This window comes from Notamacropus eugenii, chromosome 5, assembly GCF_028372415.1.
Source record: "Notamacropus eugenii isolate mMacEug1 chromosome 5, mMacEug1.pri_v2, whole genome shotgun sequence".
Taxonomy (NCBI): domain Eukaryota; kingdom Metazoa; phylum Chordata; class Mammalia; order Diprotodontia; family Macropodidae; genus Notamacropus; species Notamacropus eugenii.
Window position 1 is genome coordinate 98,295,080 of NC_092876.1, and position 12,867 is coordinate 98,307,946.

The window sequence follows — 12,867 nt, forward strand, 5'->3', positions numbered from 1 at the left end:
TCCTTCAGTCCACAGTCCCTCAGAAAGGCTGGCCGCTTTCTCCCGCCAGGCTTTCAAACGCGCGCCTTTCTAATACCCGCCTCCTGCTGCCTGGGGCCGCGCAGGCGCAGGAAATAAGGCTGCTTTGAGGCGGACTGCGGCCCCTCTCGGGCGCTGCTAGGGCTGACGTGGGATCGGGCCGGGCAGTGGCCGGGAGAGAGCGGGTCTTCCGGCCCCGACCAGCGCCCGCGGCACGGAGGCACAGGAGGGCATCGAGCCGGCGGGGGCAGGCGGCGCCGCCGCCCCTCCGGTCGCTGCTCCCCCGGCGCCGCAGCTCACCCTGCTGGTCATGCAGCCCTGCGGCGGGCGGGAGGAGGCGGCGGCGGGCGCCATCCTGCGGCCGACCCCCGTTCCGGCGGCCTCCTCGACCCCTACCCCGGTCCCGGGGGACGGCGGCGCCGCGGGGAACCCCACGCCCCTGTACGAAGTGGCGGGAGACGCCGAGGACGAGGCCGCCGACGATGAGGCGGACCTGCTGGACACCTCCGACCCGCCGGGGGGCGGCGAGAGCACGGCCAGCCCGGAGGAGCTGGAGGACGACGAGACCCACTCGGGCGGCGAGGGCGGCCGGGCGTCCGCGGGGGTCGCGGGCGGGGGCGGCGGGGGCGGCGTGAGCAAGACGTGCACGTACGAGGGCTGCCGCGAGACCACGAGCCAGGTGGCCAAGCAGCGCAAGCCGTGGATGTGCAAGAAGCACCGCAACAAGATGTACAAGGACAAGTACAAGAAGAAGAAGAGCGACCAGGCCCTGAGCTTGGCGGGCGCCGGGGCCGCCGCGGGCGGAGGCGCGGGGGGCGGCAGCGCGGGCAGCGTCAAGCTCGAGGTACCCCCGGGCGGCGGGGCGCAGGGGCCGGGCGCTGGGCGTGGAGATGCGCCCCCGACGGAGCGCGGCCCGAGCCAAAGTTGGTGTCGGCGAACTAAGAGCCCCCTGTAATAAATGCTTATTGGCTCTCCCCCAGTGCAGTGGACGGAGTGCTGGACCAGGAGGCAGGAAGACCCGAGTTCAGATTTGGTCAATTAACCTGTCTGCCTCAGTTTCCTCACTTGTAAAAGGGATAAGAATAGTACCTCCTTGGAAGGGTTATTGGGGGGTTCCAATGAGATAAAAAATTGTAAAGGGCCTGGCACATCTTAAGCCAAGCCTTGGCTGTCATTATTTATTACCCAGGTGTCCCAAAAGTCTTAGTGCAGATTAAAGTTATAGAAGCTTCAACTGCAACTTAAAACTACTAATGCTGAGAAAATGCACTAAGACTTTTGGGACATAACAGTGTTTCATAATGAAGTGCTTGAAGGTGTACATACATGGTCTCATTTTGATCAAATGATACAGTGAATAGATTGCTGGGCCCACCAGAAAGACCCATAAGTCTTCACACTTAATAGAGATGGGAACTGCTTGATTGAATCTCCATAAGTCACTCTTATTAGTGACTAACTCAGCGAGTCACCACCAGCCTCAGTTTTTTCATCTGTAAAATGGGGATGATAGCACCTACCTCTTAGGGTTAGTGTGCTGGTCAAATGAGATAACTACATGGAAGTGCTATGTAAAAGTGAGCTATTATTATTAAAGCTCTTTACAAGTCTTAAAGCACTGTATAAATAGTGTGTATTATTATAGCCACCCAAGTGTGTGACAAGGAAGGACAAACATTTACCTGGGGCACTTAGAATATACTGGGCAGATTAAGTATTGAAGGGGTGAGCTAGCAGCCTGGAGGAAATCAAGCACGATTGATAAGTTGGAGGCCAAATTGTCTTTCCCACTAATTTGTGTTATTCCTCCCAGAGAAGAAGCATTTCAGGCACAAGTATCTCAAGATATTTGAACTGGGTGGCTGTGACAGCTACCAGCCTACCAGAAAGGCTTTTATTCTTGAAGGCAGCAGGTTTATCTGTTCTGTGGAAAGAATAATTCACTGTGAACTCCTTGAGAGTAATGACTGTCTTACTTTTTTTGTGTGTCCCCAGTGTTTAGCACAGTGAGTGGCACATAATAGGTGTCTAATAAATGCTTATTGACTTAGGACATCTATAGCACTTCCCTGGCAAGGACTCTGTGAGGTAGGAAATGCAGGAACTATGATCTTTATAACTGAGGAAGTTGAGAGCCAGAGATGATCCTGTAGCAATTAAGTGTAGTGGACTGAGAGTTCTTAGAGGTTGGAAGGTAAATGATGACCAGTCCAGAGTGTTTGAGATTTCTACAGGTTAAACTAGTTCATTTTAAAGCTCCCTTCCAAATTGATTTGGGAAATATTGACCTTTCCTTTAGGAGAGGTAGTCAAGTGGAATGAAGAGTTCTGAACTTGGAATCAGGAGTCCTTGACTTAATGCCTGCCTCAGATAACTTAGTATCTATGTGACCATGAGTAAGTTTTTGAAAATCTTCAGAACCTCATTTACCTATAGGGATAATAAGAATATATTCGATTCGCATTTATTTTTACATAGGCTGGCTTTGTATAGTGTACAGTGACTTTGAAGACATGGTCCTTGCCTTCAAAAAGTTTATTTCCTTGTTGATTAATATATATAAATATTATATAGATTTATATAAATATATATTATATATATATAAAACCATACAGGGTAGGATATGATAAATTTCGAGTTAATGGAAGAGATGTTTAGTTCCAAAGAGAGATCACTGGAATGTTTATGGGAGGCATGGAAAAAGTGACACTTGAACTTAGGATTTGAAGGATGGATAGGATGCAGATTGGTAGCAAGGAGGTAGGCATGTAGACAAAGGCTATAAACATGAGCAAGGTGATGATGAAAAGTTTGTGTAGGGCATGTTGTCTAGATCTAGTCTCACCCTCTAATATTGATCCTAAGGACATAGGTCCAATCATTCCTTCTATAATAGTAGGAGAAAAGTGTCTTCATATTCAAAATTAGAGGGTTGGACTAGGTCTAGATGTTACACTCTGATAAGATTGGTGTCAGGTTGTTTAGGGGTACATGTAATATAATGTTTAGATTTGACCACAGGTACTAGGAAATAGGCCAGACTGTAAATAAAAAAGGTTAATTTAAAAAATGTATTGTATCATTAATTTTAGGAAAGCACAGATGGCTCAGCATCTGTTGGAAAACAAAGAACTGGTTCTGTTGGAGATCGTCCTGCAAGACCTACTCTCTTAGAGCAAGTGTTAAATCAAAAACGGCTGGTAACTATGCTTTCTTTTTTAAAACTGAAGCAAATCTAAAACATGATTTTTTTTTTAACCTTTGAGAGGCAACTGAAGCTTCATAAACTGACACTTAAATTTGTTTTATTTATACACTTGGAAACTTGATGTAAGACTATCCTTAAGGACCATGTCAAAAAGTCACATGGGGAAGATAACCTTTAGTGAAGTACTATTTATTTTTTAAATCTTTTGGTTATTTGAGCAAAATGGAATTCAGTGTAAACCTGTCATCATGAGTTCCATTTTGGTGTTGGTCTGATATTGAGTTCCTCCATTATAAATTTTTACCTAGTTTCAGGAGATACCAATATCTCCTCTTCCAGACTTCCTTTCTCTTTCTGCCTTTTTTTGATCCAGGTGCTACTGTTTTCCCAGTCTCCTAGATTTGTAACCTCAGTATTAACCTCAACTCCTCACTCTCCCTTTCCCTACACATCCATTCAGTTGCCACATCTTGATATTTCTGCCATCTCTACCGGAACCCTTCTTTTGGCACATTAGTTGAGGCCTTTATCACCTCTCACCTATATAATTGTAGTGGCCTCCTGATTGGTCTCCCTGCCTCAGGTTTCCCAAGTATCCATCTTCTAATACTGTTGACAAAATGATTTTCTTTAAATTAGTATCTGACCATATCACCTTCCTAATTCCTTGGTTCCACCATTATCTATAGGAACAATTCTTATGCTTCACTTTTAAAGTCCTTCACACTTTGGCCCCAGTCTTTTTCCAGCTATTGTATATTACTTTCCCTCCTGCACTCCCCAATCCAGCCAAAGTGGATGTGATATTCTCTCTTGTTTGTGCCTTTGCACTTGGTATCCTTAGAATTCTCCCTTTTCACCTCATAGACCCCCTCCCTTACTTCGAGATGCAATTCACAAACTACCATCTACGTAAGCTTAGCCTGATTCTTCCAATCACTAGTATCATCCTTTCCAAAGTACCTTGTGGTTGTAACTACTTTGTATTTATTCTCTTCAGTTTTGTATGTGTGTACTTATTTACTTGTTGTCTCCCTTTTTAGAATGTAAAGTCTGTGAGAAAAGAGATTATTTCTTCGAATTTTTATCTTTATTGCTTAGGACAGTAGGAGCTTAATCAAGTACTTGTTGATTGGTATCATATACTTTTGACTAGGTCTGGACTACCCTAAATAATAATGGGTTTTTCAGAAATGCTCATTTTTACATAAGGAAGCTACTATATTGAAAATTTGTGTTGAGCTGGTTATTTGCAGAATATTAAAAATTAAATTTTGTGTGCAGATTATCTCTCTTAAATTAGAGTTTTCCCAGATAAAAATTATTAATGCCTTGTTTGCTCTGAACAATTGACAATTTTATTTTTGATCCTTAAAGTGGGAAATCAGTGGCATAAGGAGTTGTACATTAGAATTTATTTGAAGTAAGTTTCTACTTTTTTTCCAATCTAACAGGTGTGAATCTCTATATTTCCAGAACGTGCTATTAGAAATGTAGTATCTCTACATACCCAATGGAACAACTATATTTTGCCATAGTGAATATGTAATTAATTCACTGTAAGAAATCCTGGGGTGAAATTTAGGAAATAAATATTTAGAAAAAATAGCAATTATTGCTCTTTATTACCAGAAATTTAATGTTTACATTAAATTTTAAGTGAATAATCATTTTATGATCTGCTTGAAAATAAGGTTCAGTAGTAGTAGGAATTGAATCCCAGGACTAGTTCAAAAGTAACTCTAAGACTTAAATCTAGCACCAGAGTATTTTTATTTTTAGTTCCTGAATTTTACTTATCAGGGTTGTAATAGAACCATCTAGAATGAAGGCATTATCTAATGCTAGAATTGGATGAGGCATTAGAGAGAATCTACTCCAATTGCATTATTACAGATAATGAAACTGAGATTGAGGCTATTTTGTCTGTTTTACTAGGACTTATCCAAAGACAGAGGCCAGTAGATGGAAACCAGGGCCTGGGTCTTGGTCTGAGACTGGTATTCAGTGTGCCATACTATTCGGACAGCTCTTTGAACTGTAGAAATAATTAGCTTCTGTCCTTCAATTTTAGTAGTTATTTTCTTTTCTTCCCCTGCTACTGTGGACCAGCTCTATCCTTAGTGCTTTATGCTGTAAGTTTAAGAGCTTTCCACATCTACATGGAATGCCCATCTCTTAACACATGAACAAAATATTAAACCTTCCTCAGGTCAAAAACAGTGTGGAGAATTTCATGCTTTCCATACACTCAGAGTCATACACATAACAATTTCTGTCTTTATTATTCTATGATTTGGTGTCATAACACATGCTCAAGGTTTCTGTTTTAATGCAAATGATGGCTTTGTTAACATCTGTACTAATAATTTGAGTTTAGCATCAACTGTTAAATATAATAAAAAGTTTCATTTATTTGTAGGTCTGTTTTATGTTGTGGTTCCTAACATGAAACTATTAACCTGGATGGTGCTAACTTATTAATATTTAAAATGAGTACATAAATAATCATTGCATTGCACTGTTTTTTTCTTCCTTTAAGGCACTATTAAGAAGTCCAGAAGTTGTACAGTTTCTGCAGAGACAGCAACAACTACTAAATCAACAAGTTTTGGAGCAAAGACAACAACAGCAGTTTCCTGGAGCGTCAGTGTGAAGGGACTAATTGAGGCTCTGCACAGGTTTAGTATCTCACTGTTCTGGCTGAAGATATTTTTATACTGAAGAGAAATAGGTTAGCAGTCAAGTAGAACACATCATAAAACCTTTTCTTAGACATATACATGTTTGGTTTTTGTGATGGGTTTTAAACTTTAATGGGAATCTGGATTTTGAAGAAATCTGGTTCTGCGTTATATTTCCAAAATTCCACTTAACTTCATTGTTTTAAAAATATTTTTCAACTTTAATTTTTAAAATACCCCAAATGTCCCAACAGGTTATCAGGCAAAAGATCATAAGTATGGTCATTCTTAAGTGTATTGTTAATGAAGGAAATGAAATAGTTACTTTCTGTGGAAGTTGTGAAAGTAATAGATATTGATCTTGAATTGTTTAGCCACTGAGTGTGGCAAGATATAGCTTGGACATTCAGGAGGCCTGGGCTCAGGAATAACCTTCTTTATGCTTTCTACACATTTAAACCTGGAGTTAACAAGGAAGCAAATAGAGAGTGTGTGTATACACATGTAGGAAGAAGGGTGGTAATAATCAGCTGCTCTGTCAGACTGAAGTGTGCCCCCATCTTCATAAATGTCCTACTGAAACCTAAAGAGGACTTCATGAAAGAAATTGGAATGAAGAAAATACAGAAGAACCTCTTTGATTATATTACCTAACACCACATTGTCTATTGCATGTCAGCTACTAAATGTGACCTCTGTGGAAGCAGGTATTCTGAAGCGTAGAATCTGTGGTTGGTGGAGATTGTATCTGATTCACCTTGTTCACCAATTTCTTCATAAAATTGGCAGTGATTTTATTATTTACTCCTCATTTTTTTCATTGGAAAACTGAGAAAAGGAGGAAGAACTCCCTATATGTTGTGAATTATTAAAAAAACAATTGAGCCATTTCAAGATTGTTACTGTTGAATAGATAGATGCCCAAAGAATAAAGTGAGATACTTTTATTCTTTCTTCCTAAGATAACAAAACTCAAAATCATATCTAATCATAGCAACCAGAAGAATGTCAGAGTAAATATTACCCCTGCACTGTGCATATCCCGTGCCAAATGTGTACCAAGCTGGGTTGTGTGGAAGCATGTTTGTTTTTTGTAAGATGGTTTTTAAGCCACAGCCTCTAAGACAAAGCTCTCTGATAAGTATTCAAAGAGCATTCTAGTTCATTTTATGTGTATTGGCTTTATAACTATATATTGGTGCAAAAAATAATAAAATAAAAGTTTGTGTACTTTTGAGTTGTAATTTATTCATATATTTAGCTGCTTTAATCTGTAGAGGGGGTTAAGTTAAACTGTCATGCTAGCATATGACCCGAGTTTATGCCTTTGATTTATTTGGTCATTATTTAAACCTGTGTTAAAGCTTAAGAACTGAAGATAATTTCTGCTTCAGCTAGAAAAGGGGAAGAGGCTGTGTATTTGGGAGCTGAGTAAAAAAGTGGGGCTTAAAAGATTTAGATACTAAGATATAATTCATGCTGCCATTAAGAGTCAGGTGATAAGAGTTATATACTGGAATACATGTCCTGGGATAGAACAGACCAATAAGGAGGAGAGTGAAGGTAATGGTGAGGAAGAAAAGTAGGTTTAAGAAAAGTAGGGCACAGGAAGAGAAGACAAGGTTATGATCAGATAAAAGTATTTTGGAATTCTTGGATATGAAAGTGGAACACTTGTGGGTGATAGCGAGATCAAGGGGAATGTCATCCCTGTGTAAGCTGAGGTGGAATTGAGTAGATCATGGCAGTTGAGTAGATTAAAGAAATGGGGTTACGATCTGAGAGAACAGTAGCATATATTCTGAAATTCTCTATTATGAGGGCAGGAGTTGAGGTGGAAAGGAAAACCATGAACCAAGCACCAAATCATTGAAAGTGATCTCATCACTTAACCGAAACTATTATTTCCTAAGTTATTATTTTCTATTATTTCTTAAGATTTCCTAAGTCATCTCATGACTTTTTCTCAATCCTTATCCTTCTTAACCTTTTTAGCCTTCTCCTTTATTACTATCTTCTGCATACTTTCTCTTCTCTGGGCCTTAACGACTCTGCTTTATCCTGGTTCTTCTTCCTATCTGACTTCCCATTTCAGTGTCCTTTGCTGGATATTCACTCACTAATCTTGAGTGTCCCCCAAGGGGTTATGCTTGCTTCTTCTCTATAGTGTCTCACTTGGTGATTTTATCAGCTTCTATGGGTTTAATTATCTCTATGTAAATGAATCTCATCTATTTTTCTATCTGTAACTTCTCTTCTGACCTCTGGTCTCACATCACCAAATGGCTATTGAACATTTTGAATTGGATGTCTCATAGACATCTTAAACTCCACATGTCTAAAAGAAAGCTCATCTTTCTTCCAAAACCCTCCCCTCTTTCTAATTTCCCTACACTATCAAGGCCAGGCACTCAGGGTCACAACCTTTATATCATCTTCAACTCCCTCACCCTCAGTCCACCTATTCAATCTTCTGTCAATCTTAGCGTTTCCTACTCTGCAACATCTCATAGATGCCTCCTCTATTCACATAGCCATCATCTTTGTGCAGATTCTTATCATCTCACACGATAGCCTGCAATAACCTGCTGATTGGTCTGTCTGTCTCAAAGCTCTCCCCACTTCCATGTCACCTACTCTCTATTCAGTAATTTCCATAAGGAAAAAAGAAGGAAAGATAGATATTCTTATACCTGATTTCCACATACTCTGTGACAGCCGTAATAACGCTATCTTTCCTGCTGGCATACATCACTCATCTGACTGTATTTTCACTGGTTTTTCCCTTGTGTCTAGGATTCTCTGGCTTCCTTCATGACTTGGCTCGTATCCTACCTTCTGTAGGAGGTCTTTGTCTATCAGGGTTCCTCTGTCCCCTACAAATGCTAGTGCCTCTCTTCTAAGATTACTTGCCATTTATCTTGTAAATACTTGTTTGCATCTTGTAGAACTTCTTGAAGGAAGGAACCCAAAATTTAGCACAGCACCTAACTCATATAAGTGCTTAAATAAATGCTTGTTTTATTTGCCATATTGCTCTACAAAAATGATTCTTCAAGTTTTTAATCTCATCAGCAATCATTAAGTATGCCAGCAGTGAGGATTTTAACTTTTAATTTTTTTTTTTTTTACCAATTTTATGGGTATGAGGTTATACCTCAAAATTGTCTTATTTTTCATTTCTTTAATTATTATCAACATTGAGAATTTTTTCAAGTAGTTATTAACAGTTTGTATTTCTTTTGAAAAAATGATTCATATTCTTTGACCCTTTATTCATTATGGATTGGGAATTACTATTACGCTTTTTTAACAGGTTTCTTGCCAGGCATGGTGACATATGCCTGCAATTCCAGTTACTGGAGAGACTGAAGTTAACAGATTTCTTGAGCTTGGGAGTTCTGAGCTGCAGAATTGGGCTATGCCAATTGTGCATCTGCACTAAGTCTGAGTCTGCACTGCGGACCTGGGGAGGAGTGGTGCTACTAAGTTGCTTAAGAAGCGGCAAACCAGCCATGGTCACAAACAAAGCAGGTCAAAGCTTCCAAGTCCCCATGTTGATCAGAGTGGCATAAGCCCCAGGCTGATAGAGATAAAGAGAACCAGTCTTTTTTTTTTTTTTTTTAACCAGTCTTTTTTAAATAAGATTCCTTATGTATTTTTAGATGTTAAAGTTTTGCATATATTTGCTCTGAATATTTTCTCAATCTATTCTTTTTCTTTTAATTATATGTATTTGTTGTACAGAAATGTTTTATTTTCATGTAATCAAGCACCTCTATCTTTTCTTTAGTAATTATTTTTGTTGAATTGAAAAAATCTTCCCTTAAAAATTGTAATACTTTCCATTTTCTTTCATCATTTTTATAGTTCTGTGCAGGAGTGTATGATCTAAAATATGGGGCTTTTCGTAACAGATTACCAACTAGTGTTTCAAGTATGTTTGTTAAATAATTCTGTTTGTAGGTTTATTTTTTCTATATGTTTATCAAACACTAATCTTTTGTATATATTTGGTTGGCACTCTGATTTAGTTATTCTATTCTCATTGATCTCAAAAAGACCATCTATAATATAATATATAATAATCTATAATATTATCACTCTTCTTAACCCCTTACAATCTGGCTTCACCCCTTATTCTGTCACAGCTACTTTTCTCAAAGTTATCTATGATCCTTTCATTGCCATGTCCTGTGACCTTTTCTCTATCCTCAGTCTCCTTGACCTCTCTGCAGCCTTTGATACTGTTGATCACTCTCTTCTCCTTGACCTCTCTTCCCTTTAGCCTTTTGTGATATCACTCTCTCATGGTTTTCCTCTCTGACCTCTTCTTTGCTGGATCTTCATCCAGATAACCTCTTCTAACCAGCGGTATCCCTCAGGATTCTGTAGTAGGTCCTCTTTTCTTCTCCCTCTATACTGTTTCACTTTGTGATCTCATCAGCTCCCATGGATTTAATTGCCATCTCTATGCTGTTGATTTTCACAACTCCCTGTCCTATCCCAGACCTCCAGTCTGACAATTCCAACTGTTTTCTGACATTCTGAACTGGATGTCTAACAGACATCTTAAACTCATTATATCCAAAACAGGATGAATTATCTTTTCTCCTAAACTCTCCCTGCCTCCTGTCTTCCCTATTACTGTAGAGGGACACACCAACCTCCTAGTCCCACAGGCATGCAACTAGGAGTCATCCTGGATCCTTCATTCTCTCTCACCTCTCATATCCAAGCTGTTACCTAGGCCTGTTGATTTCAGCTTTGTAATATCTCTCAAATATTCTCCCTTCTCTCCTCTGACACTGCCACCACTCTAGTGCAGGCCCTGATCACCTCACACCTGGATTATTGCAGTAGCCTGTCTATGAATCTGCCGGCCTCCAGTCTCTCTCCCCTTCAATCCAGTTTCCATTCAGCAACTAAAGTGATTTTACTAAGGCACAGGTTCAATTGTTGTCACCCTCTACCATCACCCTCCCTATTCAGTAAACTCCTGTGGCTTCTTGTTGCTTCTAGAATCAAATACAAAATACTCTAGCATTCATTACCCTTCATTATCCTCCTACCTTTCCAGTCTTCTTATACCTTACTCTTAGATCCAGTGGTACTGACCTAGCTTTTCCACTAACAAGATATTCTTTATGGTTCTAGACATTTTCCCTGCCTGTTTTTCATACCTGAAATGCTCTCCTTTCTCTGCTTGGACTGCTGAGCTCTCTGCTTCCTTTAAGTCCCAGCTAAAATGCTGCCTTCTATAAGAACCTTTTCTTAATTCCATTGCTGTCTTTCTCTTATTTATTTTCTATTTATCCTGAACGTAACTTGTTTTGTAGATATTTGTTTGCATGTTGTCTCCTTCATTAGATTGTAAGCTCCTTTAGGGCAAGGACTTTCTTTTGCCTCTTTTTGTGTCTTCATTGCTTAGCACAGTGCCTGACACATAGCAGGCACGTAATAAATGTTTATTGATTGATTAATCTGTTTATCTTTTCTTAGTAATACATAGCTTAGGTGATTGATATTTTGTAATATATTTTACAATCCGAGGATGTAAGATCACCTTCGTTAACTCTTCTCAGTGATATTCTTGTCCCCTTTTTTGCCACATAAATTTTGTTGTGAATTTATCTAGTTCTATAAGGAAATCTCTTAGTATTTCGGTCATTTCATTAAATATGTAAATTAATTTGGAAAGTACTGACATTTTTACTGTAACATCCAACCCATTACAAGCATTGAATGTACTTCAGTTACTTGTCTTCCTTTATTTTGGTCACAATTTTAGTTTTTCTTTTGTGACTCTTGTGTATTTTTAGAAAGGCTAGTTCTTAAGTATTTGAAAGTTTGTTAATGTAAAAGGTTTTAAAAATTGTTTCTTGATCTTTATTATTAGTAAATAAGAGTGCAGATTGATTACTTTGTCTTTTTTTGCCCTTTAGGCTATTTGTAGATTTAATTTGTCTAAAATTTCATGATTTATAGAATAAATATAACATATGCAACATATATAATAAATGTAAAATGATTTATAGAGTATAAAGCATTAAGTGAAAGTGGTAATCAAAAAGATGAATTTTTAAAAGTGTTTTATAGTTGCTTTACATTTGAACTAGTTGCTGTTATACTTAGAGTATATTGCTAAAGAATGGGCAAGTTTTTTAGTGCCTAATTTAGTGTTCTATTTTGTTTTTGTTTTGTTGGGGAGAGGAATAATGATTTTTATTATGCCTCCTCTCCATCATAAAAAAAGTGATCAGTATAGAAAAAAAATCTTTTTTCCATTATTTGGCTGAGAATTTCTTTCAATGATTTCTCTCATTAAAGCACTATAACATAGGAAGCATATAATTAGTTTATTTTCTTCTCACTCAGAAATGAACATTTACTGCCATATCTATCTATCTATCTATCTGTCTGTCTATCTATCTATCTATGTCAATAAACATTTTGTTAATTGCCTACTATGTGCCAAGCACTGTGCTATGTTGGAGATAGATGGATGGATGGATGGATGGATGGATGGATAGATAGATAGATAGATAGATCGAAAGAAAGAAAGAAAGAAAAAGGAAGAAAGAAAGGAAGAGAGAAAGAAAGAGAAAGACAATCTTGGCTCTCAAGAAGCTCACGGTATAATGGGGGAAACAACAAGAAAAGAACTATGTACAAACAAGATAAATACAGAATAAATCTGAATCAATCAACAGAGGAATTATTGGAAGTGAGGGAGATTGGGAAAATTTGCCTGTAGAAGGTGAGGTTTTTAGCTGGGATTTGAATGAAGCCAGAAGGTAGAGATGAGGTGAATGATCATTCCAGGCATGGAGAATAGACAGTGAAAATGCCTGGAATCAAGAGGTGGAGTGTCTTATTTGAAGAACAACAAGGAGGCCAGTGTCACAAGATGGCAGAGTATATATCTGGATGCAAAGTGTAAGAAAACTGGAGCGG

At 38.9% G+C, this 12,867-nt stretch overlaps 1 protein-coding gene across 3 annotated transcripts in view; it reads left to right on the forward strand.

Annotated features, from left to right (window-relative positions):
• RFXAP (regulatory factor X associated protein) overlaps nt 1-12,867 on the forward strand; it is a 24,266-nt gene continuing 11,399 nt past the window's right edge. Inside the window, exons 1-4 of one of the 3 annotated variants that reach the window (XM_072610353.1) lie at nt 1-862; nt 3,111-3,218; nt 5,769-5,907; nt 9,227-11,660. In XM_072610353.1, the coding sequence (XP_072466454.1) occupies nt 329-862; nt 3,111-3,218; nt 5,769-5,882 (756 nt within the window). In that variant the 5' untranslated portion in view covers nt 1-328 and the 3' untranslated portion in view covers nt 5,883-5,907; nt 9,227-11,660. Of the gene's footprint in view, nt 863-3,110; nt 3,219-5,768; nt 7,141-9,226; nt 11,661-12,867 lie in introns of those variants that run through there. The other 2 variants (XM_072610352.1, XM_072610351.1) reach the window with 2 other exon arrangements.